A 24,255-nucleotide genomic window follows, 5' to 3' on the forward strand; every position below is an offset into this window, starting at 1 on the left:
TTCAACAGTTTGTCAGCTGCTCTACCAGAGAAAACAAAACTTTGGATTTGTTTTATGTGAATGTCAAGCACTCATACACATCGTAAGCAAGGCCTCTTCTAAGCAAATCAGATCACAATCTTATTTTTCTGCTCCGAGTTTAAATCCCATGTTCCTAGGCAACCTGTAATTAGGAGAACTTTGAGAAGATGGTCGCAGCATGCTAAAGAAGCCCAGCAAGGTTGTTTTGAGGATACAGACTGGGATGCACTGTGCCAGCCACATGGATAACCTATCAGTGCCATGACTCAGTGTGAGGCCGATAATATAAACGTCTGTGTGGATAACACCATCCTCATCAAAACAGTGAGGTGCCTCCTCAGTAACAAACCATGGATACCAGTTACCTAAAGGACCTGTTTAACAAGAAGAAAAAGAGCCTTCAGGGAGGGAGACATGGATTTATTCAAGAGTATACAGAAGCATCTTAAAGTCAAGATAAGAGACATCAAGGAGGTGTACAGGAAGAAGCTGGAGTCAAGCTCCAGCGAAACAATGTCAAGATGTGTGGTCAGGGATGAAGAAGATCACAGGCTTCAAGCAGAAGGAGGATCAAATCAATTAAATCCTGGACAGAGCCAATGAACTGAACACATTCTTCAATAGGTACAGTTCAGAAACAAGCTCAGCATCCCTCTCTCCTGCCCGCAGCCAAACAGACACCCTCATTTCACCCCCAGCATTCCTGTCACACCTCAAATGTTTCATCTTCCACCTCAGCCATGTACCCTTCTGCTTCTACATACGTTTTTATTTAACCAAATCAGAAGAGGCTGTTGCTCCTTTTGCCTCCCCCTTCCTCTGTCTGTCTCTATAGAAGTCAGGTGAAGAGTCAGCTGGAGAGACTGAACCAAAATAAGGCTGCAGGTCCAAATGGTGTAAGGCCCAGAGTCCTGAAGGCCTATAAGGAGCAGCTCTGAGGAATTCTGCAGCCCCTTTTCAACCTTAGCATAAGAGAAGGTTACAATGTTGTGGAAGACATTCTGCATTGTTCAGGTGCCAAAGAAAACTCACCCATCTGTCCTCAATGACTATACACCTGTAGCCCTGACATCCCATATCATGAAGGTCCTATGGAGGTTCCTGTTGACCCATCTGAGTAAGCAAATAAGCCCATCCTATCAGAAGCCCCTGTAGTTTTCCTATCGCTGTGGGGTTGGAATTGAAGATGCCATCATGCACCTGCTTAAACAAACCTACGGTTTATCTAGACCATGGGGGTCAAGCTCTAGTCCTCGAGGGCTGGTGCAACATTTAGATGTGTCCCTGGTCCAACACACCTGAATCAAATGGCTGAATTACCTCCTCAATATGCAATCTAGTTCTCTAGAGTCCTGCTAATTATTTAACTCCGGTGTGGTGAAGCAGAGGCACATCTAAAAGCAGCAGGACACCGTCCCTCGAGCCCTGTTATCTAGACAAAGAAGGGAGTGCTGTGAGGATCATGTTATTTGAGTTCTCCAGTGAATTTAACTCAATTTAGCCTGATTTGCTTTGTCAGAAACACCAGAAGACACAGATGGAGGTCTTGACAATCGCCTAGGTCAAAGACTATCCTGACGAACAGACCACTGTTTGACCAGCTGATCAGCAGCACTGGAGCACCACAGGGAACTGTACTCACATCATTCCTTTTCACTCTGCACACATCAGACTTCTAGTACAAGACAGACTCCTGTCATTTGCAGAAATACTTGGATGACTCTGCAGTCGTGGGGTGTTTTAGAGAGGGACTAAGTGGGGACAACCATCTTTTCTTCAATGTGAACTAAACAAAGGAAATCATCGTAAATTTCAAAACCAACAGGAATTGGTCAAAAACTATATCCACTATGAGAAGAAGTGGAGTTGGTGGAGAATTATAAAAAACACAGTTTTCACCTGGACAAGAGGCCAGACTGGAGATGCAACAGTAAAACCATCTACAAGAAGGGACAGAGCAGCCTGTACTTCTTGAGGAACTTAGGTCCTTCAGTGTTTGCAGCAAGATATTTCATAGGTTTAGTAAGTTTGTTGTAGAGAGTGAGATCTCTTTTGCCATCAGAGCCAGTGACTTAAGCACATAAACTATTAAATAACTTATTTATTAACCTGTCTTGGTTTAATACATAATTCAGACCTCATTCTAACAAAGTGATCATAGATCTATAATAATCGCAGGCTGATAATAAAGAAACTGAAGTGAATCAGAACCATAATGAGCTGCAATGAGAACAATGATTTCTTCTGAAATGGGATCAATTTATAAAGTAACTGAAAAATGACTCCATGTGAATAAAGTCTCAATGTGTGAATTAAACTCTGAAGAAATATCACAGTATGATATAATGTTGCCATGGTGATGCTGTTTATGTATGTTTGTTGGACCACTTGTTTGCTGAGTATTGGACTATCTGCACGTTGTTGGACGTCACTGTGCCTCTCCAATGGCATCGGCCATTTTGTATCCAGGACAGCCCGCTACTACATATCCCGTCGAGCACTGCGACTGATATGACTGGACGTCCCAAGTCTGACGTCACAGGACGCTATATATGAAGGCGTTCACTTTGAACATACGCCTTCTGCTAGGACCGGACTAGTGACTGAAGTGCGCCACTTCAAGAGAAGAGCTCTTTTCAGAGTTCATTCATTCTCTCTCGTTGGACAACGAACAATTCATAACTGAGGTTTCTGGACTAGGAAGGCCAGAAATTTCACTTTGCCGATCGAAGACGTGAGTTTAACACGTAACTAAAAACACGGAGTTCGAGGAATGAACTGCCACCGTGTTTTCATCCCAAGTCGACTTTGATGGTCCAATTATATTTTTCCTTTTCGTCAAGAAGGCCAAAGGACGGGGACTGATCGCTTTCCTGGAGTTGAGCTGCGGACGCGCACAATGCTTCAACCCCCCATCTTTCCCTCCCACTCGCTGCCCCAGAAGGAAACTTCACCAAGTAAAACCCATCTTTTATTTTTATTTCTTTAGTAGAAGGCCTGGGCAGGGTCAGAGGTTGTAGAAGCGATCAGAATCGCTAGTTAGGATCTCATGTGTTCTGAACGATATGTGCATGTAACCTTGTTATTGAAACTTTGATGTGTTATTTTGATATCTGGAGCCGCCGCGTTCCTAGCTCTGTGCGTGTTCTACCACCTGAGAGTCAACGCAGGTGTGTGGTAAGACTGGACTGTTAAAATCACCTCATGGTGAAACCATTTTTCTCACTGCTCGCTAGCTTGCCGCCAAAAGCTTTATAACTCTTTGTGTGCTCAGGAGTTGGGGGAAGTTTTATGATCAGGACATCACTGAGTACAATCGGAGTTGCACCCCCACTCTCCATTCACCCCCACACCTCTTCCGTCATATTCTCAATTTTGCCATAAATGCTGGTTGATTCAACACCCACTGCTGTGTTCTTTATTTTTGCTTAGTTAGATGTGTTACCTTTGTTATGTAGAATTTTGCATGTTGAGTAGGTGAAGATTAATAAATATTCACATAGATAAAGAGAGAGCGTTTTGTGTTCATTGTGTGCAAAAGTGATTTGTCAGTCAAGATAAGGTAAAGTTCCACACGTTTCGTCAGAAACGGTCGATTAAACAGTGACATCTCCGGTAATAGTTATTAATTATTACTGAGTATTTAACGGTTGTAATTGTCAAAGGCGTTGAGCCGCAATTACAACACCAGAAACATCTCTGGTCTCGATTCATAAATGAGGATTTTGGTTAAGAAATTGATTTAGTCAAATTATGATTTGTAATTATAATTATTGATCAAGATTAATCAATCAATAATCATAACCCCCAACATATGGCGTCCCTCAGTGGGCCTTAAAAAGACAGACATCAAATCACTGTTACACAGAATGAACAGTTGTGATCTCCGTTAACTAGGACGTTTTATTGTGAAATTGTTTTGAGTTTTGCACAGAACGTTTGTGAATTAGGGGATATGTTGACTAGGTTGTGCTCAGTTCTACTGCAAAGGATAACATTATCTTTCAGAGGTGTTTGTTGTGGATGCAAGGTGAAAGTTGGTTTAACTTGTGGAAAAGTTAAAGTTAATTTCCAGTCGCAGCCTGCTGCTGCAGCTGTAGAAAACTAACTAGAGAACTAACTAGAGAACTAACAAGTTCTTGAATAGTTAAAACAATGAAGTAGAAGGACTGTACCCGAGCTGTGAGATATAAGGTAGACACTGTAGGAAACTCCTCACTTCACTCTCTTCATGTGAGCAGTCCATCAGCTTCACTGGTTTCTTCTCTGATTGGAATTTCAGCACTTCCAGGTGGATGGAGGTCTTTCTCTCTGAGAGCTTTATGGTCCAGACTGCAGGAGCTGACTGGAAAACTGACTGTAATGATGGAAGGAGACTCAGACCTGTTTTAGTCTCACAGTCGCTCACCTGGGAGTACAGATCCAGTAGGAAGTCAAGGCGATATTTGATGGACACATCATCATCATCATCGATTTCTTTCTGTTGAAAACTAAATGTTTCAAATCTGCAGATTGGTATTAACAGCTGTAGCATGTTCTCTCCAGTCTGCTTCTCTCTCTCTGTTGCTGCACAGAACAGATTCACTAAGAACCTGGTTTGTTCATCAGGATCACAACTCTGCTCTTCCCAGTCATCCAAGCTGGAACAACAAGAAGGAAACATTTAGTATGATTTGATCTGAGCAGCACAAAAAACAACAACACACTACTGATGAACTCTTGTACATGTCTGTCCTGCATGTGATGAAATTACATGTTGAACATGTGTTTGATCAGAGCAGCTGTTACTGACTCACAACACAAACACTGATCCTGTGGCATAAATCACACTCGAGTGAAGAGAGGAGCGGAGCTTTCCACGGACCACTACCTGGTGGTTAGCTGGCTCCGATGGTGGGGGAGGATGCTGGTCAGACCTGACACCACCTACACTGTTTACAGTGGGGAGGGTGTGCTGTTGACCTCAACTCGGGAGTACTTCGGGAGTGGGTGGAGTACCGGCAGGTCTTCCACTGAGGAAGTGGAGCCTGGGGATCTTGGGGTGGGATCTCCAATCTCTGGTGCTAAGGTCACCGAGGGCATTAAAAAGGTCCTCGGTGGTAAGGCCCCGGGGGTGGATGAGATACGCCCAGAGTTCCTTAAGGCTCTGGATGTTGTAGGGTTGTGTTGGCTAATGTGACTATGCAGCATTGTGTGGACATCGGGGTCAGTTCCACTGGATAGGCAGACCAGGGTGGTGGTCCACCTATTCAAAAAGGGGTACTGTAGAGTGTGTTCCAACAATAGGGGAGTCACACTCTTAAGCCTCCCTGGTAAGGTCTATTCGGGGGTTCTGGAGAGGAGGGTCCTTCGGAGAGTCGAACCTCGGATTCAGGAAGAACAGTGTGGTTTTCGTCCTGGCCGTGGAACACAGGACCAGCTCTACACCCTCAGCAGGGTCCTGGAGGGTGCATGGGAGTTCGCCCAACCAGTCTACACGTGCTTTGTGGACTTGGAAAAGGGTAGAGTGCCTCCTCCAGGTCGGGGGAAGAGTTCAAGTATCTTGGGGTCTTGTTCACGAATGAGGAAAAATGGAGTGGGAGATCGCTAGACGGCTTGGTGCTGCGTCAGCAGTGATGCGGGCACTGTACCGGTCTGTTGTGGTGAAGAGAGAGCTGAGTCAGAAAGTGATGCTCTCGATTTTCCGGTCAATGTATGTTCCTACCCTCATCTATGGTCATGAGCTTTGGGTGAAGACGGAAAGAACGAGATCACGGATACAAGCAGCCGAAATGAGTTTCCTCCACAGGGGGTCTTGGCTCTCCCTTAGATATTTAGAAGCTCTAAGGGAGTAGAGCACTGCTTCTCCGCGTCGAGAGGAGCCAGTTGAGGTTGCCCGGGCATTTGGTTAGGATGCCTCCTGCAAGCCTCCCTGGTGAGGTGTTCTGGGCATGTCCCACAGGGAGGAGGTCCAGAGGATGGCCCAGTACACACTGGAGGGACTATGTTTCTTGGCTGGCCTGGGAACGCCTTGGGATTCCCCCAGACAAGCTGGCCCAAGTGGCTGGGGAGAGGGAAGTTTGGGTCTCTCTGCTTAGGCTGCTATTGGATGGATGGATGGCATCTTAACATAATAGAAGGGTTTATATGCCCCTATGATCCTGAGGGCTGTGTTATCCAGAGCTTGAGCTCTTGGTAGGGTCTCCAGTGTTAAATTGGCCTCAGGAGGGATCAGACTAAGAGCGATTCATTGATTCAGATAATATGGTTCACCATACAAATCCAGGCAACAACCTTGCCTGGATTCAAGAGACCAGGGCAGCCTCCTGGGATGTTGCTCACCAGTGAGCATCTGATGGTTAAAATATTGGCCCTAATTGGAAAGTTCGGAGACAGGAATGTGAGATGGAGACGAGGAACTTGAGACAGAGGCCAGTCCACCTTGATCCCCTAGTTGGAGAACGTGGGAACACAACTTGAGGCAGAGGCAAGCCCACCTGGACGGCCTCATCAGAGAACTTGGGAACAGAAATTGAGGGGTGACTACATAGTAGTGGTTGAGGCAGCAGCAGCTTGAGGCTAGGAGCAGGCTCTTGAGCAATGGGGCGAATAGGAGAAGGCTCCAGTGCTCGGAGCTGACGAGGTGCAGGCTGAGGTGGTCAGATCCCTTGGAAATGGAGTGGAGGAATCGCTGATCTGACCCCCTGGATAGGGGATCGAGATCTGGTGGTGATGGAGGCATATGGACCAGTAAAACCTATGCTAAATCCATGTTAGCAAAGTTTTTCTCAGCACAGAAAAGGAGAATGATAATGATGGTGCTGAAGGTTGAGGCCTTGTACACACGTAGCCGTGTCAATAAAATGTCCCCCACATCATTTTAAAAAAATATATCGTAGATGTAGGAACTTTTTTAGAAAAGTTTGAATTCTCACAAACCTGCACAATCATGCTAGTGAGAATTGTTTTAAACATGCCAAACCAATAGGGGTAGTTTTACGCAAAGCTAAAACCTATATCAGCCAATCAGAATCTTTCAAAACAACCACCACTTCCTGTTAGGAATGAAACATGGCACCAGGAGGAGACTGTAATTATATCAAACCCTGCTTTTACACACTGAAATGCACTTTACAAACAAGTTTATAGAATTACCAATATTGAAAGTTTGCTTTTGAGTAAAATTAAGTCCAGTTTTACACAAAGTTACCTACAAAGGCTAGTTATAAGAGGAATCACAAGCTTTGCCCTTAACATTTTATCACAGAAAACAAACCAAAATAAAAACCTAGGCGGAGAAAAAGTTCCGATTAGATGATAATCAGACCCAACACATAGTGTTAAAGTTATTCTACCCCAATTTAGCTCCTTACCACAATAAAAACCAGCCTGTGACCAGCTGCTACAACCCTCTGACATTTGATCCTTGTATATAAATGATCCAGTTATAAAAGAGAAGACAACTTAGACAAGAATAAAATCAGAATAAAAGTTTAATAATTTCTATATGGAAAGATGTATTTAAATATAACGCATATGGCAAACATATTAGGATCCAAGAAATATGCAGAGTCAATTTCATCTGATTGTTTGTTCATTTAGGTACATAAAATAAAAGGACTGTACCTGAGCTGTGAGATATAAGGCAGACACTGCAGGAAACTCCTCACTTCCCTCTCTTCATGTGACCAGACCATCAGCTTCACTGGTTTCTTCTCTGATTGGAGTTTCAGCACTTCCAGGAGGATGGAGGTTTTTCTCTCTGAGAGGTCTATGGTCCAGACTGCAGGAGCTGACTGGAAAACTGACTGTAATGATGGAAGGAGACTCAGACCTGTTTTAGTCTCACAGTCCTTCATCTGGGAGTACATATCCAGCAGGAAGTCACTCTGATCTTTATCATCAGAGTCGCTGTCATTAAAAGGGAAACCTTTATATGTGCAGACTGATGCTAACAGCTCCAACATCTTCTCTCCTGTCTGCTGTTCTCTCTCTGCTGCCGCAGATAACAGATTCACGAAGAACCTGGTTAGTCCATCAGGATCATAACTCCCGTCATCCCAGTCATCAAAACTGTAGCTAAAAGAAGCAAAAACATATTCATAATTTAATCTCAGCTGCATAATCTCAGCTCCATCAGTAGGGAGTCCACCCTACTGATGGACTCCATCTTGTTGATGTCTGTCCTGCATGTGAGGAAATTAGATGTTGAACACGTGTTTGATCAAAGCAGCTGTTACTGACTCACAACACAAACACTGATCCTGTTGCCTAAATCACTGAGTTATTATCATCTCTGGGATTTTATCTGAGTTTAAGAAAAAAAGTTGAATCCAGTCATGTTTTTATTTCTGTTCACTAGTGGGTGTAATAATTCACATGTTCATCTCCACTCATCAAAGTCCAGTCCATCCAATCAGACAATGAGTAGATCACAGGAAATCCCCTGACATGCATTTTACAAAAACGTTTTATAGAATTACCAGTATTGGAAAAACTAAAATACAGTAAATGTAAATATTCTGTGTGAATTATAGACAGGTGCATCCGAAAACGTTTTTGCAGACAAACAGATTGTTGATGTCTTAACAACATAGATGTGCACAAGTCATTTCCCCAGTCCAATTAAGTCTCAAGTCTGTGAAAGGCAAGTCCAAGTCATGTATGAAGTGTTTCAGAGCCAGGGTTGATTCAACTCTCAAGGGTTTCACTCAATTCAGAGTCAATACTAAAGTCACTAATGGCTGAAATAAACATTTTCTCCCCAAAGCCACATCATTGACCTCACTACTAACTCTGCATCGCTATAGGTTAGGAATGCAAACCTGTACTGTTCGTCCATAAACCTTAAATATTACATGAAGATTTATTAATTACCTTTAAATCTTTTAAGATTTATTAACAGTCATATTTTAACATGTAAGGCACCAACCAAACATTTGCTCAAGATGTATTTATATTTTTTTAACTCTGATCAAATTAATATTTACCCTGTTAGAAATAAAATAGGCATTTATGCGGCAAGAAAATGTTAAATCTCTGAATGAATCAAACAAAGTTCTTGTTTTGTCATTGTAATGCACAAGTTACCACCTGTTTATCACTGTCTTCCTATTGTCTGCTCTCTTCTTATATGTTGCATTAAATCTGGTTTTCTTCTCACTCTGAGCTGGAGAAGTTTTAATAAAACTAGGGAACCATTTTCTAACTCCACATTTAAACCTTTGCTTTCAATTCAATAGTAAAGATGTTCAAATTTAAGGTATAAATTAAAATATAAGGAACACAACAAAGTTTAGTAAAAGTTCTGAATAAACAGATCAGGAAGTGTTTTTATATTGATACTTTCAGCAGGAAGTGTTTTTGTAATGGTGCAGCCAGCATAGCAGCCAGAGAAAGTCAGAGGTAGGTCAGTTAAAACAGTGAAGTAGAAGGACTGTACCTGAGCTCTGAGATATAAGGCAGAAACTGTAGGAAACTCCTCACTTCACTCTCTTCATGTGACCAGACCATCAGCTTCACTGGTTTCTTCTCTGATTGGAGTTTCAACACTTCCAGGAGGATGGAGGTCTTTCTCTCTGAGAGCTTTATGGTCCAGACTTCAGGAGCTGACTGGAAAACTGACTGTAATGATGGAAGGAGACTCAGACCTGTTTTGGTCTCACGGTCCTTCATCTGGGAGTACAGATCCAGCAGGAAATCCATCTGATATTTACCACCGTCTTTAAAAGGGAATGTTTCATATCTACAGACTGATGCTAACATCTCCAGGATCTTCTCTCCTGTCTGCTGGTCTCTCTCCGCTGCTGCACAGAACAGATTCACTAAGAACCTGATTTGTTTATCAAGATCTGAGCTCTGAAGAAAATCACTGTAACAATAAAAAGGAAACATTTAGTGATGATTTGATCTCAGCTATGCCAGCTTGTAGTCTGTTCCCAACTGTGTTGTCCATTAAAATTAAATGATCATACCAGAACACCTTACCACAATGTTGGTTAAAAGCCTTTACATCATATATAGTCATGGTTGTAGATTCATGAAACAATTCATGACGATGATTGCTATTAACATAGACATATCCTGTGATATTGCTTTAGCAACATCCAGCTGAAAATGCTTAATAAATCTGGAAAACCTGTTCTTGCTGCAAACTGCGCATTGGCCCATTAACCAACTATTTCTGTTCCTTTGTTATTCAAATGCCGCGCTCTGGTGGTTGTCCTTTGTAACACTAGTAGTAACCTTGTCAATTAAAAACCTAACTTTATTCAGAGAGTAAAGACAGCCTTGATGTGGCTGGGCTTCATTACGCCTCTGAGTTGTTTTACAAAAACAGAGCACACAAGATATTGAAGATGCTCCATTCAAAAGGATTGGGAGCTTCGCAGTTATTACTAACAGGGATTACATGAAGATGAGAAAATTCTGTGTGCCAACAATGAGGGGGGCTTTTCTTGCCTTTCATACTTGGACACACCAAGGCGTGTGAATCCAATTGTCCAGGAATTTAACTTTAACCTGCAAGAGAAGTGTGTATTGGTCAGTGCAAACTATAAGCGGGTTCACCGTGTGCCCTTTCCACCATTTCATGTTTTTGTCAACTTTACCCTAGCTTTAATTTTGCCTGTCCTCCTCATAGCACCGCTAGAACTGAGCCAGCTGCATGAAAACAGACAAAGAGAGATATTTGTGCACAAAACAGAGATCCGTCGAAAACCCAGCCTTGACACAAGTGGGTTTCCAATAAAGACAGAAGACTGTAGTAAACTGTGCCCAGTTCACAAAAATCTGCAGCCCTCCTAACATGAAACCTATGAAAGAACGCAGGACGTTTCTGAAATAGAACAATTGCTTTAAGGCTGTTCTTCTTTGACACATTGTCAAGCATTGCAAAGCTAAGTTACAATGTTCTGAATGTGGCAAGGGCCACATAATAACTGTTGTCCACCCAGGTCATGCTCCATGGAACCAAGAAGCTGACCCAACGATCAAGCATAACGGGGAGCAGGATGCCCAGGAAGCAAAAGAGATTACATCCAATTGCACTAAACTCTGTGGGGAAAACCTGAAGGGCAAGTCATGCTCCAAAGTTTTACTGGTAAACGTATATCATGCAGGCTGTCCAGACAAAACAAGAAAAATGCATGCTAATTACGATGAACAAAGCAATAGGGATTTTTTAAATGTTCAGTGATCATAGCCCAAGCTCTCGCTGACAATGCCAGCTGGGATGTTCCACTGAGTCAAGAAATGGAGCAATCGTGGGCTTCCTGGAAAGAATCACTCAAAGAACTGTACTATTTGTTCTCACCTTCAACAGCTGAAAGCCGATAGCTGTGCATCTTCTATGACACCTCGACCAATGCGATTGCTGCAGTGGCTTACTTAGAGGTGACTGATTTTGATGGGAGCTGCCAGGTTTGGTTTGTCATGGTCGAGACAAAGACTCCAGGTCTTGAACAAACTATACCCTGATTGGAACTTTGTGCAGCTAGCTATATTAGATGTAGAGTTGGCTGACCTGATCTCACAAAAAAAACATCTTCGGCTAGATAACATAATCTTTTACAAGAAAGGTCTTAGGCTATTTTTGCAATGAAACAAGTACATTTTATATCTATGTAAGCCACCGAGGGACCTGCATTCGCAGGTCTTCACGCCCAGAAGAGTGGCACTACGTGAAAACTATACAGAATCCTGCAAATCAAGTCACTCGTTCTGCCCCTGCTCACCAGTTGAATCTTACCAACTTGTTCACTAGACCAAACGTACAGCTCAACCAGAGTCAGAGTCTTCCTAGTCGCAACTATGATTTCATTGACCCCAGCTCAAATGCTGATGACAGAGGATACCACTTCAAAAAGCTATGGCTTTCATCAAAACAACTTGGTTCTCAAAGATTCATTACGTTTTCTTTTTGGAGATCGCTGGTTTGTGCTCTCACACATTTGGCGCATATTACTCATGCCTTTAGCTCAGTCACTGATAAGAGCAACCCTTGCAAGGGCTGGCACTGCTGCAAAACAAGACTCACTTTGGATGAGTCCAAAGAAGCCCTAAACATCATCATTCAAGCAGTGCAGCAAAATAAGTGAATTCAAAGCCAAAAACATATTTTTAAAGGCAGTCCGTTAAAAAACTTGGATCCCTTTTTAGACGAGCAGGGTATGTTAAGAGTAGGGGGTCGGATGTCATATAACGGGTTTTGGTAGGACCAAAGTGCAGAGAAGTAGGCTAACATTACATGATGAACGAAGGTAAGAAAGGTTTAATTCTTGCACATACGGAATCCAGATGACAGGTTAACAGAGCAGGACACCAGACCAGACATGATAGTAGTATATGACTCAGAGCTAACACGGGGTATCAATGATGAGGGGGACGACAAGGAACCAGCGGGAAACAATGGAAACTAAAGAGCCTAAATACAAACGAGAGTACAGAGAGAACCAATGAACAGAGAGACTGATCAATTAAGGGAAAATGTGTGAGCCAGACTGCAGGGAGACTGAGGGAGTGAAAACAATTCACAAGTCAAAACACAGAACAGAAGGTAAACTAAGGACCAGACCAGGAGAAATAAATAAAAACCCAACACAGACGCAGGCTAGCAGAGAATAAAAACGTTTACCTGTAAATGATACAATCGCCTTCGGCAAGAAACAATTCTTCTTCCCTGGGAATCTGCTGCCATAAAACCAGTTTAATAAACAACGTAATGATCTAATAAATCACAATCCACTCTCATGGGTAATTTTGCAACTGCACTGAAAAAATGTATTCTGTTTTTGATACATTCTGACAATCTTTGGTGAGAAACTTCTTACACATGCGGGCACAAAGACTCTGTCTGCTAATCTTTAAGCACCACTGACTCACCACCACCTTTTCATACATCCAGGTGACAGGAATTTCATTGGCTATATGCCTGAGGTGTCAGATTTATAATTAGAGCTGACTGGCCTGAAAGTCTGCAAGAAGAGTGGGGGCATGTCATTCAAGACGGGACGCTCTGTGGATATTATTGGCGCCAGAAAAACCATGCCTTAACAGAACAGGTTGCAACCTGGGTGTGGCCTGTTGACAGGTAAAGGTGTGGACTGTATGTTTGAGACTCTTAAAGAAAATAGTTTTTTTCTTAGTTGCCCTGTTGTGTTAACAGAGCTGATTAATGCAGACTGTTGGTTAGGGGGGCTGACACTTACGGTAGAGCCAATATATTAATATTTGGACAAAGGCAAGGACTATTTAACTTACCTGGGCCATTGTGTCCTGCATGATTGGAGTTTCAGGACCTTCAGGAGGATGGTGGTCTCTCTCTGTAATGATGGTAGAAAACTCAAGCCTGCTTTAAGTTCATAAGAGTACAACTCCAGCAGGAATTCAGACCATTTCTGCTTAAGAGGTGATGCTTTATAAATGTAAACTGATGCCAACAGGTTCAGTATCTTCGCTTCCTTTTGTTGTTCTCTCTCTGCTGCTGCACAGAACAAACTTCTTAGGAACCTGATTTCTTCAGAAGCTTCTGATATCCAAGGCTCAAACCTAAATAAATGTTGTAAAATGAAAAGAACAATGTTTGTTTTTAATGGTAATACACAAAATCTTCTGTCCTCAAATGCATCCTAATTTGATCTAAATGAAGAATTACTAAAGACAAGTGAGATTAAACTCAAGTTACAAAAAGTGTATTGACTTTACCTGAGCTGTGAGATATAAGGCAGACACTTTAGGAAACTCCTCACTTCACTCTCTTCATGTGAGCAGCCTTTTAATACCACTTGTCTCTTCTCTGATTGGAATTTCAGCTCTTTAAGGAGGATGGAGGTCTTTCTCTCTGAAAGGTCTATGATCCAAATTCCAGCAACTGACTGGAAAACTGACTTTAACAAAGGAAGCAGACTTAGACCTGTTTTACTCTCACAGGCCATCACCTGAGAGTACAGATCCAGCAGGAAAGCCCTCTGAGATTGCTCAAGCATATCCGTGTCACTCACAGGTATTATTTTAAATTTACAAACTGATGCTAACATCTCCAGCATCTTCTCTCCTGTCTGCTGTTCTCTCTCTGCTGCTGCACAGAACATATTCACCAAGAACCTGGTTTCCTCATGAAGTTTTGCACTCTTAGGAACAAATCTAGAACAATACGAAACAAACATTTAGGATGAGTTAATGTCAGCAGCATAAAACAGACTAAAGATGGACTCCACCTTGTACTTGCATACAATGAATTTACAGTTAGTTAAGCATATGTTTAATCAGAGCAGCTGAACATTGTTTGTATGTCAATGTGAAATTTATTTATATAACACATTTAAAAACAACAGTTGACTAAAGTGCTTTACAAAAATCATAAAATAGAAAACAGAATAAAACTTTAGAAAAATAAATAAAACACAGAAGAGTTTAGATTTCTAAGAACTATTTAGCATCTCGTACTCAATCAGGCAAAAGCCAGAGAAAAGTGTTTAAAAGCCATTTAAATGTTTCTATTTAGTGAGTGGTGCGGACATGTAGAAATAAGGTATTCTCCAGCCTTAGGGTGGCCGCAGCTTATGGTCAATCCTCTCTTCATTGTTTAACTTGGATCGCGTAACATCAAGGAAAAACTGGCTGGTTGACCAACCGGGGCCCCTGAGCCGGACTAAATCATCACTCAGGCTGAAGTGACCAAGTTGGGTAAAAAACTCCACTCCAGCTCTACACCCTTCGCAACGTGCTGGAGGGTTCATGGCAGATTGTCCAACCAGTTCACATGTGCGTTGTGGATCTGGAGAAGGCATTCGACCCTGTCCCTTGTGGTGTCCTGTGGGGTGTGCACCAGGAATATGGAGTCCAGGGGCTATTATTAGGGGCCATTCGGTCTCTGTACATGTGGAGCAGGAGTCTGGTTTGCTGGTTTGTTGGACTCCAGCAGGGCTGCCCTTTGTCACCAGTCCTGTTTATAATTTTGATGGACAGGATTTCTAGGTGCAGCCAAGAGCGGGAGCGGGTCCAGTTTGGGGACCAGCGGATTTTGTCTATGCTCTATGCAGATGACATGGTTGTGCTGGCTCCTTCCAGCCAAAACCTACATCATGTACTAGGGCGGTTCACAGCCAGTTGCAAAGCGGCAAGGATATATTCAAGTATCTCTGGGTCTAGTATATGAGTGGATTAGTGGGTTTTCCCCAGTAATGCGGATGCTGTGCCAATCCGTTGAGGTGAAAAGAGAGCTGGTGAAACTCTCAATTTACTGATCGGTCTATGTTCCTACCCTCACCTATAGTTATGAACTTTGGGTCATGACCGAAAGAACCAGATCCTGGATGCAAGCGGCTGAAAAGAGCTTCATTTGCAGGGTGGCAGGACACTCCCTTTAGAGATAGGACAAGGAGCTTGGGCCATCTGGGAAGGGTTCAGAATAGAGCTACTGCTACTCCACATCAAGAAGAGTCAGCTGAGGTGGCTCGGGCTTTGGTTTCGAAAGCATTCTGGAAGCAATTCTTACGAGTCTCACCAGAAGGAGGCGCAGGGGACGGCCCAGAACATGCTGGATGAACTATGTCTCCCGGTTGGCCTGGGAACGCTTTGGGTTCCCCCTAGAAGAGCTGGAGGAGGTTTGGATGTCTCTGCTGAGACTGCTGCTCCCGCAACCCTGTGTTGTTTTTCTGTAATGGACTGGCTACCTGTTCAAGTAAGGACTCGGCAGCCTCCTGAGGCTATATTGGTCCCTCAAGCTAGTAGGCTTAACTCATCAAGGTGAAGACAGTGAAATAGGCAATAGAAAAGTTCCATCACAGACAAATATCTGCATGGTGTGGAAATGTCTATCAAGAGCACACTGCTACCAAGACTGAAACACTTGTGGACATGAATAAATGACTAATGAATCTCCACGTCCATAAGTTCTTTGCCAACTAACCATCTGAGTAATAAACAAAATTCATATTTTGCGGGTAAACAAATACAGATGTATGAAATAGTTTTAAACAGCTTAATTTTAATATTTTTCCATCATAAACTACTTTTATAAATTATTCAAAGCTATCCTGTTCAAATGTAATGTTAAATACAGTTGATATACCTGAACTTGGATATAAAAGGCAGACACTGTAGGAAGCTCCCTACTTCACGTTCTTCATGTGACCAACCTGACAGCCTCACTTCTTTCTTTTCTGTTTGGAGTTTCAGCACTTCCAGGAGGATGGACGCCTTTCTATCTGAGAGGTCAATGTTCCAGACTACAGGAGATGACTGAAAAACTGACTGTAATGATGGCAGAAGACTGAGACCTGTTTTAGTTTCACAGTACTTCACCTGGGAGTACAGATCCACCAAGAAATTACGCCTGTATGTTTCATCAATGGATCTATCATTGAACGGAAAATGTTTATAGCTGCAGACTGATGCTACCAGCTCCAGTATCTTCTCTCCTGTCTGTTTTTCTCTCTCTGCTGCGGCAGAGAAAAGTTTGGTTAAGAATCTGGTTTGCTCAACCGGGTTTGAGCACAAAGGAACCACACTGCAACAACAAAAAGAAAAAATATTAAGAATATTTGACTTCATATACATACATACACACACACACACACGTACATATGGACTCTGTGCAGGCCAGTCAACAAGCACATACATATATACTTTGTGCTATACGAAAGTATTCAGCTCATTCCAGACATTATGGCTAAGACTTTTGGTAATACTTCTTGGTAAAATCTTTACTTTTTTTTTTGGCCCACTGTCATGAGTGAAAATTCTTAAAAATATCTGCTACGGTTTGCCTAAAATCAAAATGTATCCTATCACTCACAGTTCAAGATTTTTTTGGATACTAGTTACTGCTTTTAAGAGAGATATTTGTTCAAGAGAAGGCAGCCCATTTTATTTAATTGACAAGGAGAGTGACTGTTTCCAACTGCCCTTTCAACTGCCACAGTGGAGCAACGGGGTCAATTACATCTAGTTTTGCTCTTCATCACTTTTAAATTGAGGCTTTCTCCTCTTCTCTCTTCTCTTCTCCTAGTCCTCTGGGAGAAGAGAGTTGCACATTTTTATCGCACAGTTTTATTTGTTCAATAAGTGTTTACAATCATGCTGTAAATGGTCGGTTGTGTTTCTTCTTCTCATGTATGGCCACAGATCCGCCTTTTGTGGCTTTCTGGGTCACCCGACTCTGCTGCCTTTATCAGCCTTTATATCACAGCAACATACATTGTTTTTGTCACACTGCATTTTTGCTGGAAATGGAACTTCCCTAGTTCTGTGAAGCAAAGTAAGCATTCACATCACAGTCGTACTGTTTCTCTTTTTGCCTGAATACCTATAGCATTCACACTAATGAGTTCCTGTTCCTCTGTATCATTTATAGTTGCTTTCTTAGGTTTTTCGAACTACAACTGAAGGTGAAAGACATGTGGAAGATTTGTGTTTATGTGAGACCAGCTTCCTTTGTCCCAAAGAGGTGACAAAACGCAAAATTAATTTTGCTAACATTTTGTGTTAGCTAGTTAAACAGCTTCTACTGCTGTTTCAACCAACAGACAACAGCTAACAGTTAAGTTTAAGGGGCAATTTCATAGACTTTAGCATATAAGTTGTTGTAAGAATTAGAGATGGAGAAAGATATACATAGCTAACTTCCTATTGTTGGCCTAATATTAGCCTCTTAGCTGAGATTAGGAATTAGAATGTTAGCTAAATTTAGCAAATAAAACAGAAGCTGTCTTAATTCGGTGGCTACATCTTTCGAAAGAAGCATCCTTCAGCATCAAAGACTTTTTCAGCTGTTTTTACCCAAAACATTCAGCTTACAGCATTCAGAGCACATTTTCACATGGAATGCAAATATTTCTAGTTTAATGTGTACTTTCCAAAAATAATGGTAATTATTATAGGATTATAATATATTATATATATATAAATTAAGTAGTGTTATTAAGTACCAGTAACCAAAACAACAATAATGGCAATAATAATTTCACAGGAGATTTATATTTATAAAAGTAAACACGGGATAATTTTGTAGCCGTTAGTCCACATAGCAGCATTTCAAAACTAGTAAGTAGTAATAAATACTGTCAGTAAATAGTAAAATCATCATAATTTTAAAATTCCTACAATAGAATATAAACTTAAATTTATTTTGCAGTTTACCTAGCCATCTTCTAAAAACTTCCTACAGCAATAAAAAACTCCAACTTTAAGAAACCAAGAAAAGTTGCTTAACAAAGTTATACGGTTACTTATTTGTCCATTATGCATTGAGATAGTTAAAACTATGTTTTCATACAATGCAAGAAAAGACACTGTGATATAACAACTTGTTTCAAATAAAAATGTAACCAGTAAAATAATATAAGGGTGATGTACCTGAGCTGTGAGATATAAGGCAGAGACTGTAGGAAACTCCTTGCTTCATTCTCTTCATGTGACCAACCAGTGAGATTAATTTGTTTCTTATCTGATTGGAGTTTTAGCACTTCAACGAAGATGGAAGTCTTCCTCTTGGAGAGGTTTATGAACCAGACTGCCGGAGCTGACTGAAGGACCGACTGGAATGATGAGAAATTCTGGTCTGTTTCAGTCTTAGAAGAGTACAGGTCCAAAAGGAAATCACCAAATTTCCACTTGAGAGGAATTCCTCTGTATGTGCACACTGATAACAACAGCCCCAGCATATTCACTCCTTTCTGTTGTTTCATTTCAGCCGCAGCACAGCACAACATTTCCAAGAACGCAATGTCCTCTGAGGACGCAGATGGCTCAGTTGCAAAACTGATAAAAGGCAAAAAGCAAGAAAGAATTTGAAAACAAGCTCACAAAAACAGAAATATTGATAAGATTATAACAATAATGTACCTGAGCTGTGAGATATAAGGCAGACACTGTAAGAAACTCCTCACTTCATTCTCTTCATGTGAAAAGTCTGTCAGATTCACTTGTTTCTTCTCTGATTGGAGTTTCAGCACTTCCAGGAGGATGGAGGTCTTTCTCTCTGAGAGCTTTATGGTCCAGACTGCAGGAGCTGACTGGAAAACTGATCTCAGGGTTGGTAAGTCAGCGGAAAAACCTCTCCTCATTGCATGTTGATGCAAATCAACAAGACTATTCACTAAGTCAGTTTTTATATGACTAATCGACACAAGCTCCATCATTACACTATGAAACGTTTGTTTGCCGTTCAGAGCTGCTGTTAAGCATAAATCCAGGAACATGTTCTTCTGACCCTTTTCCATTGTGTCGTTGCACTCTTCCTGGTTTAACAAACCTGCAGTTCTGTAGGTCATCCTGAAGGTTCATAACAACAAAAATATGTTTAACATAAATTATACCTCTTGATTTACTGTTATGTATCCAATCTGAACTTGTGCACATAATGAGTGTCAAATATGTAGTTATTAAAAAAGTATATATCTGACTACTGCATGTGGTTTGATGAGCACCCATTGTTTTATATACATGGCACAGATTATGTTATTATTATAAACGATTTAAGGGTATAAAAACTTTTTTATCAAGCCTGACATTTTAAATCCTTTCCTGTGCAAAGATATGGATGTCTTTCTGTCGGTACAACATTCCAAACAAAGGAACAATACCTGCTGCCTCCGCTCCCGCCGCCTGCGACTAATGCTAACCTAGTGACTGTTTAGTGGGATGCAAACTGTCTTCAGAACAATCTGTTTCACCTGTTTAACTCGTTACCCGCTTGTCATAAACACACTCATCAGAGTATCATTATCAAGATAGGCCTGTTGGTTGCAAACATAGCTAAAACAAATACAATGTAATGCAGACGACAATATGCATGTGCTGCTGATAGATTAATATGGGATGGGGACTAAAGCGAAATAAAGATATTTTTGAGTCTCGGTTGTATTGTAGTGACACCACCGCAGAACCAGCAGCTGTCTTATTTCTAGTATTTCACCAAATCCATCTGAACTGAGGCTTACATGCGTTGAATAGAATATGTGAAACCAAATAAACTGACCTGAGAGAGCTGATGTACGGCAGAGCGTCTAAAAGGGATTTACACAGAGTGTCACACAGTGGACCATCTCTGTCCCCGTAGAGGCAGACGTTCACCTTCGTCATCTTCTGCATAAATTTCACAGCTCTGTCAAACAGCTTTCTTCTACCCACAGCTGGAAGGTACAGCAGGTTCCCACTGAGACCCAGTAAGGTTGCGTGATCCATCTGTTCTTCACTGAGGAGGAAAATCTTCCACAGCTGCTCCATGAGGGCACCACAACTGCCATTTAAAGACAAACGTATTGATCATGTTTATTTGAGTCCTCAGCTATTAAATATCCTAGTAAGTATTTTATGTGACACTAAAAAGGCACATTCATTCATACCATTGAACATTTTGAAGGCATCCAAGGAACTGTCTCATTCCTTGTTCAGATACCGTCACATCCTGAAGGTTCAGACGTATCTTCTTTTCCTTTGACTGAGTGACCACATAGGCCACAGCACAGCAAGAATAAGGGTCCAGATTCTCTCCACTGAGGTCAAGATAGAAGTCCAGTTTGTCCAGAAAGTAAATACAGGCTTCAGAGCTCTGGGACTCATACAAGCACTGGCATAAGAACAGTGTGTGAAAACATGCTTTGATCATCTCCTTGAAGAACCATTTAGATGTCTCCTTGAGCTCCTCAGTTGGAATCAGACAGCTCATCAAACTGGGGTTCTCCTCGTTCAACAACTGACACATGAAAGGGATCAGATGTTTCATGTGTTTCATCTCCTCAGTGAAGCACTGCTGAAAAACCTCCCTGATCTTATCAGGACTCTTTAAAAGCCACAGAGCTGCAAAGAACTCCTGCATCGTGTAATGGAGAAAAGAATATTTAACAGGTCTTTTGGTACAGGTGACTTTGACAACAAGTGGTTTCAGGAAGGAAAGGATGCAGCTGTCTTCACAGGAAAGTTCTTCCAGGTTCACAGTTTTTCTCTGAGTTGCATTAAAAGCAGCTTCAGCCAGAGACAGGATTTCATTTCTCTTGGTTCTGATGAACTGATTGGGATCCTTGATGCTGGTTTTGTTGCTGTTCTGGAGACAGAACCGAACAATATTGATGTATATTTCAGTCACAGTTCTGGGCTGCAGAGAGTCTTCTGATGAACAGCTGGCAGCCACCATCAGAGCATACATTGGAACATGAGAAAGAGTCAACAGCTCCACGTTGCTCAGAACCTCCCTGTGATCTTCACCCAGGGTTGTAGACAAATATGTTCTTATTGTCTCCTCACTGAAGCCTTTCACCTCCACTCTGAGCCAGTCTTCAAGACTGAGGTCTTCTTCATCAGCTGGTCTGCAGGTAATGATGATTTTTGCATCAGGTAGCAGATCTTTATCTACAAGTTTCTTCACCACGGATGCAGACAGATCTGTGACTCCATCTAAAATGAGTGTAACATTATCAGAGTTGGTCTTCATATCCTGGAAGATCTCATCTTTTCCCTTATCTGGTTCAATGTATGCAGTGAAAAGAAGATCCTCCAAACTCATGGTTGGAAGGATGTTGATCATTTCCCTCATGTCAAAGTAAAACATGTAATCCAGCTCCTTGTCGTCTCTTTCTGTCCACAGTCTCAACATTTCATGGCTCAGTGCTGTCTTTCCAATTCCAGGTTTCCCAACCAGTAGGATGTTTTTATATATTTTTAGCAGGTCACTGGGAGAGATTTCTGGTTTTTGCTTTGGAAGGCAAGTCCTTAATTTTTTGTGACGACACATCTTTCTTTTGGTTGGAGAAATCTTCCCTTGGATATCCAATACAAGTGAAGTGTACAACAGATCAGGCTTCTTGTTTTCTTCAAAAAGATTTGTACTTCCCCTCCAAAAAACCTTTGATATATTTTCTGCTTTAGACTTCAACTTTGCTTGATACCTGTGGCAAGACCTTGGTTCTAAGATAAAAAATGAGAAGAAGAAACATTCATCTGATGATTAATTGTTTGCTGCATTCACTAGTCGAACAATAGTTATATCTCACACGCAGACTCTAACAAATGCTACTAAACAAATCACTACAAAGAGAACAGATAAAAAATGTGCCATTTAAAAATTACCCTGTATATAGTTTGGACCCATTTCTGTGTCCTCTTTGAAAGGAAAGCAGCTGATCCAGTGATGCAGGTCAAACCTTTTAGCCTCAGTTGAAGCTTCATGGATGTTCTTAAAGAGAGGAGCTGGTCTCTCTAAGGTCCTCCTCCTCGTCAGGTAAATAGTCCTCAGTAACTTGTAGCAGGCTGCTTCTCCTTTTCTAGATACTGAGTCCAATATGGCTCTGGTTCTATCATAGTCATCTTTCTCTGCCTTTATTTGTCTGACTTCTTCATCAGTGAGAACTCCTTGCTGATACAAGTTCTCAACAATTACTGAGAGACTCCTTAATTCTCCAACAAGGTGAACTCTGGCATTGTTGATATAATCTTTGGCAGACTGTTTTGCGCAAGCCATGACTCCAGACGTCTGTCTGTTCTGCACATAAACCAGACTTCACTGATCTGAAAGACCAAACATCAGTTCAAAGTACAAGTTCTCAGACTAGATGGCATTAATGAACATAGTACAACTTACTCAGTGGATTTAAGGTCTGCAATGGCGATGAACTCCATCAACTGATCACTAGGAAAACACAAGAAAATTACCAACTAAAACAATGTTTGTAACAAATCTTAGACACCACCTGCTCCGCCCACCATCATGTCATCTCCTTCGATAAAAACCGACCTTGGGAAACCTTGTGTGAGAAAACTGTGAGCTTTCTCCTTTTCTCTGGTTTTGGAGACACAAAGTATTGTTGGAGAGACACATTCATCTGATATCCATGAAGACTTTCATTGAAAAACAAATTGTCAACACATTTATTGCCAACATTCCAAATTATTTAGGAGACATTTTAGACTAATATGCAAGTTACACAAGTGCAATGTGTAACTTAATGAACATGTTACTTATATCCTGCATTCATATGGGGAGGTGTTAACGTTTATATACTACTTTAATAAGCAGACAGCCAGTTACAGCAGCTACCACTCTTTACATAGTTTTTTCTTTTTTAAATCTATTTTTAGATGTGTTGTGTGTTCCTGTTTTTTCCACTTTGTTGCACACATTATGGAGCTGACCATCTTGTGGACAGCTTTTCATTTAACAGCATTTATGTTCAGAGACTGCATGAGCGGCCACGCACCCATTGTTTACCCCAGAGACCTGCTGCTAGCTGTTGTAGCTCCGCTGTGCCGCCTCCCACCGAGCGGCCCAAACATTCCCACTAGCTAATGGTGCGTTCATACTGAACGCAATTCCAGCATTTTTTTTGCCTCATTCGCGTGCTGTTGCTCGCCTGACATTTCACCAGCAATTCGAGTGGCCAGTAGAGCAACAACGCTTTACTCGCTTTACCACGTCATCAAATAGGAGGAGCTTCTATCTGTTGCTTGTCGGTTTCAATTCAACATGGTGGGCCTGGATTTTGCAGAGCGAGTGACGGTGCTTTATTTATGGAAAGCCGAACAATGTCGCCGGTGTCGACGTCTCTGGGTTCACCAGATTCTCCGGAGATGGATCCAGTTTGGAGAGTCCCACCAGGAGCAGTGTCTGGAAGACGGTCGCTTTCAGTGGTACTTCCATCTATCCAGGACCCAGTTTGAGGACCTGCTGTCCCACGTTGGAGGACGAATCAGCCTCCGGGACACCAACTACAGGCGCTGTATCCCCAATGCAGAACGCCTGCCCACATGTCTTTGGTAAGTAAATAAATCTCAGCTCAGTCAAATCTTCACACTACGTCACAGCAACATCCAGTCCCTGATTGGTTGACGCGACGCGATTGGACAAACAAGTTCAGATTTTTTAACTCCAACGAAATTCTTCGCTTCTCTGACATATTTTGGTTTGCAGTAGGACCAATGTGCAAGGGGGAAGCCAGAAGCCAGACGATTAAAGGTAAGTTGCATTTAATAGTTCACACTCACAGAACTCCGACCGAACAGATGACTCTTCAAGACAAAGATAGGAGGACAGCGACCCAAAGCACACACCCAAGACCTCAAAGGAGTGGATTCATAACCTGGCTGCAATTGCTGCCAAAGATGGTTCAGCAAAGTATTAAGCAAACGCTGTAAAAACTTAAGTGTGATTTATTTTCTTATTTTTAATAAATTTGCAACAATCTCAAATAAGCTTCTTTCACATTGTCAAAATGGGGTATTGTGTGTAGAATTTTGAGGAAAGAGATTAATTTGATATCA

The 24,255-nt window shown here is 41.7% G+C and overlaps 1 protein-coding gene across 1 annotated transcript in view; it reads right to left on the minus strand.

Moving 5' to 3' along the window:
- LOC124861172 overlaps positions 1-22,622 on the minus strand; it is a 40,349-nt gene extending 17,727 nt beyond the window's left edge. Inside the window, exons 1-12 of the mRNA XM_047354698.1 lie at positions 22,580-22,622; positions 22,069-22,506; positions 20,349-21,906; positions 19,982-20,242; positions 18,847-19,275; positions 18,358-18,762; positions 16,073-16,510; positions 13,705-14,142; positions 13,261-13,548; positions 9,443-9,871; positions 7,627-8,079; positions 4,197-4,661 (exon numbers count right to left, since the gene is read on the minus strand). Coding sequence (XP_047210654.1) covers positions 4,197-4,661; positions 7,627-8,079; positions 9,443-9,871; positions 13,261-13,548; positions 13,705-14,142; positions 16,073-16,510; positions 18,358-18,762; positions 18,847-19,275; positions 19,982-20,242; positions 20,349-21,906; positions 22,069-22,459 — 5,555 coding nt within the window. The 5' untranslated portion in view covers positions 22,460-22,506; positions 22,580-22,622. The remainder of the gene's footprint in view (positions 1-4,196; positions 4,662-7,626; positions 8,080-9,442; positions 9,872-13,260; positions 13,549-13,704; positions 14,143-16,072; positions 16,511-18,357; positions 18,763-18,846; positions 19,276-19,981; positions 20,243-20,348; positions 21,907-22,068; positions 22,507-22,579) is intronic.
- Positions 22,623-24,255: the final 1,633 nt, after the last annotated feature.

This window comes from Girardinichthys multiradiatus, chromosome 24 (genome assembly GCF_021462225.1).
Source record: "Girardinichthys multiradiatus isolate DD_20200921_A chromosome 24, DD_fGirMul_XY1, whole genome shotgun sequence".
In the NCBI taxonomy this organism is placed as follows: domain Eukaryota; kingdom Metazoa; phylum Chordata; class Actinopteri; order Cyprinodontiformes; family Goodeidae; genus Girardinichthys; species Girardinichthys multiradiatus.